This window comes from Hydra vulgaris, chromosome 13, assembly GCF_038396675.1.
Source record: "Hydra vulgaris chromosome 13, alternate assembly HydraT2T_AEP".
NCBI lineage: Eukaryota > Metazoa > Cnidaria > Hydrozoa > Anthoathecata > Hydridae > Hydra > Hydra vulgaris.
Genome location: NC_088932.1, coordinates 35775154 through 35780241, shown reverse-complemented (window position 1 = coordinate 35780241; position 5088 = coordinate 35775154). Strand labels below are relative to the sequence as shown.

At 26.1% G+C, this 5088-nt stretch overlaps 1 protein-coding gene across 1 annotated transcript; it reads right to left on the bottom strand.

The window, feature by feature from the left end:
- Positions 1–2955: 2955 nt before the first annotated feature.
- Positions 2956–4400, bottom strand: LOC100198071 (4-galactosyl-N-acetylglucosaminide 3-alpha-L-fucosyltransferase 9). The gene has a single exon (XM_065814904.1). It carries the CDS (start codon positions 4354–4356, stop codon positions 3193–3195), a length of 1164 nt encoding a protein of 387 aa, XP_065670976.1. The 5' UTR covers positions 4357–4400; the 3' UTR covers positions 2956–3192.
- Between the last annotated feature and the right edge of the window lie 688 nt (positions 4401–5088).

Here is a 5088-nt window from a genome sequence, read left to right as displayed (position 1 = left end):
GTTCAAGCAATTTTATCATACATTATTCTCTCTCTAATTCTAATAAATAAAAGTTATTACCATTATTATTAAAAATATATTTACTAACCTGACATTGGGACCTATATTTCCCTCTAACTCGGAACCTAATGTTTTTATCCCAACAAATTAAGAAAACAAAATATGTACAAATAAATAAATTAAATAGCACAACCATATAAATATATTTTGTATATTATATATATATATATATATATATATATATATATATATATATATATATATATATATATATATATATATATATATATATATATATATATATATATATATATATATATATATATATATATATATATATATATATATATATATATATATATATAATATACAAAATATATTTATATGGTTGTGCTATTTAATTTATTTATTTGTACATATTTTGTTTTCTTAATTTGTTAATAATGATTTAATAAATAATGTTTAAATGGGAGCTGAGTTATATTTACAACACTTTAATTTCTTACCTTTATTTTATATATATATATATATATATATATATATATATATATATATATATATATATATATATATATATATATATATATATATATATATATATATATTATATATATATATATATATATATATATATATATATATATATATATATATATATATATATATATATATATAAAATAAAGGTAAGAAATTAAAGTGTTGTAAATATAACTCAGCTCTCCATTTAAACATTAGGAGACTGCAAGAACCTGTCTGAGTTAACAAAAACTTTTATGAAGAGGTTTTCACAATTCTGCAGCAGTAACAGTGAGGATACTGTTGCTTGCGAATAACAACATTAAGTGAATGGGCACCATGATTCACAAATAATTCACTAGCACTGTTTCATAGTGGCTTGTTTAATATCAAGCGAAGTGCATTATTATATGCAACACATAGACAATGGAATGAGTCTTTTCTCCAAAGATACCACAACTGACATCCATAGATTGGGCTGCAAAAGGCATTAAATAACATGATCTTTGTTTGTATTTGTGTAGAGCTGAACTTTCTACGGATGAGGTTAGCTTTAGCATATCAATAAATATTTTATCAGTATTGTAAGTATAAGTTATTATTATGTATGTTATCATATTATTATTGATATTACAAGCGTACAATTTTAAATCAAAGCCAAATTGTATCAATGACAAAAAAATGCAGTTGGTGCATAACAATAAAGCCAGTTTAGCGTTTATTTGTAAACATTTGATATTTATAGCTGACGGTGGGTAAACTTTGTTAACACCAGTCATTTTGCTCGCATAAAATATAGAAAAATCAATGGAAACAAAAAAATCAGTAAAATCGATTTAAAAACTTTAAATTCTTTAAATTCAACCTATCCATCACAAGATGCGCCTGTTTGCCCTTTTTTAATGCTTTTGACTAAACCAATTTTTTGAGCAACTTCAAAGCAGTTATTACCATCATTAGCAGAAATAAAACTCTAAATTTTGATATTTTTTAAAATGCAAACAGTGTCTCAATAAAATGGTTACTGTAATATATGTTAAATATATATGCTAAATTTGTAAATTTATTAAGAAAAAATAAAAAAATTCTTTTATAATGGTAATAAATGAATGAAATTCTAAAACAACATCTTTTTAACGAAGTTTCACAATGAAAAACACACCGAAAAAACAATTTTTCTTTAATTATAATGTAAATATAATGCATCCCAAAAATATATTAAATAAAACTTTAATTTTTAAAATTATTTCACGCACAATACGAATTGTAAATGGCAACCATCGAGTAGATTTTGTAATGATTTTTTTAACTTTAAGTTTAAACCTTTTGGAAACCTTATAGGAAACCCGTCAAATCAGCAGATCCTTCAACCCTGATAAGCACCAGGTAGAACCCAACTAAGATAATTTGCTTGCTTTTTTAAGCATATGGGACCCATCCGGAAACCAAAACAAATACCCGCCAAAAACCCGTTCCTGTAACCCCAGTAAAAAACCATACGGTACCCGTATGTCAATGTTGATTGGGACAAAAGTAAACAACAAACGGTTTAATACTATGTATACTATATAATATTACTTTACAGTTTTTAATTTAAAATATTTTTAATGGCCCTAAAAATTTATTCAGCCCCTGAGGGTGTAAATCCGTTGGCCGGATTTACGCCCTCAGGATGATAAAGATAACACATTTTACCGCACAAATATGCAAAAAATAATCTACTTTCTAGTATTGATTTTACATTATTAAATAATTTTAAAGTTTAACAATAAAACTAAACAAAAAGGCTAAAATTTCGCTTAAAGAAAAAAAAAGACTTTTAACATAAAAAACTATTGTTTATTCATACACTGTAAATCGATAATTTCATCAATTTTGGTTATGAATTTTTCCGAAAAGCTCTCGTATAAAATGTTTAGATTAATTAGATCAATAACTTAAAGTTTTTGTAAAATATCTTCGCTTATTTTAATATACTTTAATACTATACATCTAAAAATGCTGACGACAAGAATTCGCTTTCTTAACGAAACTCTTATATACTGCAAAGTATAGTTTCAACCAATCAAAAAACATACCAACTGGAAACCAAAATCTTATACGCCCATTTAATCACTATCAGTTTCTATCAAAATTATACAAATAGCATCACAACTTTTAAAACTGTGTAAGGACAAAGAATATTCAAAGTGCTTTTATATTTAAGGAATGGAGCAATCACCTTTTAATTTGGCTGATTTATGGGGCTTCAAAGTGAGGCAATTAGAGGAACTGTTTTTACAGTTCCTTTAATTGCCTCACAGTTTTTCTAATTGCGCAACTGTTTTTACATTTTTTTAGTTTACTTATACACAAAATTTACCTCGATTTTGTCAATACAAAATAATTGACATTACAAATTGGTATTTTTGAGAGCCAAAAAATTTGAACAGAACGATAAAATTTCACTTCACAATTAGTACTGAAAATCAAATCATAAAAAAATACAATATGAATTAAAAACATAAAAAACTGCTTGATAAGAAAAAATTTAGCTGATTTTTTTTCACCTTGTAGCTAAGACGCACTCATAGCTGCTCCTAACTAGATGCACCCTTGATGCACCAAGATGACTAGATGCACCCTTGTCTCTCTTTTTTTAGTTGTAATAATCTTAAGATTTGTTAAATATCGTATTTAAATTTTAATCCATTTCATAAACTTTGAAGTTGCTTGATTGCAAGCACTAACATGGAAAACCTCCTTTAAAGATTTTCTTTGTGGATTCATACCTTTTCGTATTTTGTTACATAAACTGCAAGCGTATTGAGAGCAACTTTTCGGAGATAAATCCCAATTTAACTTCCATTCAAAGTAGCTATTAAACTTTTTTTCGTCGAACTCTAGCAATTTTATATAATCTGCTAGTGCTTTGCTTGAATTAAAATCAAACACGTTGATATACGATCCAGGGATAGCCAGGTTTTCATTGTTATAATTTGCTCCTCCGAAAACAATAGGTATTGTGTTTGAATCAATCGCTGTGAACCAGTATTTTTCAGTAATATAGTCAGTGCACAGGCTGTTTTCAGCCGCAAAATAAAACTTAAATTTGCTTAATTCTTTTTCACAACTTTTCCCGCTACAGCTCAAACTTTCATTGAAAAATTCTTGAGCACATTTACCATAAATTTCTAACTTAATACCGTGTTGTAGAAGCGATTGGGCTAACAAATTTCTCTGGTATGCTTGGCAGTTGCTCACGAACCATGCAACGCTTTTGATTTTGCTTTTAAAGTAATTTGTTCTAGGATTCGTTTGGGATTGTTTCCTATTTAATCTTTTTATGTGTGTTCTTTTCTTTTTAGCAAAATGATATCTATACGGTATTCTAACGTCAGAGTCTAAATGATATGACGAGATAAAATCGAAAATGCTATCGAATTTGTCAGCAACAAGCGTGTTCAAATTACTTTCCATACTAAAAAATCCCCAAAGTTGGAAAGATGGTTTCCTTGAAGCTAACTGTAACAAGTCACCATAAAAAGGCAGATCGCGTCCATTAAATAAAACCACATCACTTTTGTTAAAAAGATTAATATCGTAACTAAATTGACACTTATTTAAGTAGCATCCACAGTTTTTAGCAAGGTCGTCACTTCCTACATAACTCCATGGTTTTTTCCCAAAAAAGGGCGTATAAAAAAGTACCAAAATTGTTTCTTTATGTTTATTGCTGTAACTATAGTTCCATTTTAATAAATAGAATGTTAAAACAAACAAAACGTAACTTATCAAAATAAATAACTTCTTTCTTTGTCCATCGATCTTTCGCATTCTTTTTGAACTTTTTAACCACATTTTGTAATGCAAGAAAAATTATAGTAAGTTAGTTTTCATAAAATTTTATGTTATTTAAACATACAATTTAAATAAAACAAATTAAATAAAGGGTCTCCATTAAAATAAGTAATATAGTTTAATGTGATTTAAAGCAACGAATGTGTTTTTAATAAAACGGATGCAACTTAAATGCAATGATGTTTTTGCAGTACTCATAAACTTTTTATCAAAAGAAAAAATATAATAATTGGTTATTAAATAGAGTAAATTAGGGCAAAGCAAAATACATACATAAATATATATATATATATATATATATATATATATATATATATATATATATATATATATATATATATATATATATATATATATATATATATATATATATATATATATATATATATATATATATATATTATATATATATATATATATATATATATATACACAAGGAGGTCTCAAAGACTAGCTGAAAGGAGAAAAAGCCGAAAATTATTTAAAATCGTGGTTCAGTCGTATAAGTATAATTAATCCAGCGGCAAATGCGTTGAAAAAAGAAAATTTTAAAATGTAGTAGGTAGGTTTAAAATGTAGTAGGTAACCTTTGAAAGCTGTAATCGAAGTGGATTACTCTCTTAAAAGTTGACTGGATAAGTTTTAACCAACTGTTCGAGCTACCAAGAAGTAAACATAAAAAAAATCACGATCTACGTAATTGTTTTTTGAATATAAAATATTTTGTTGTTG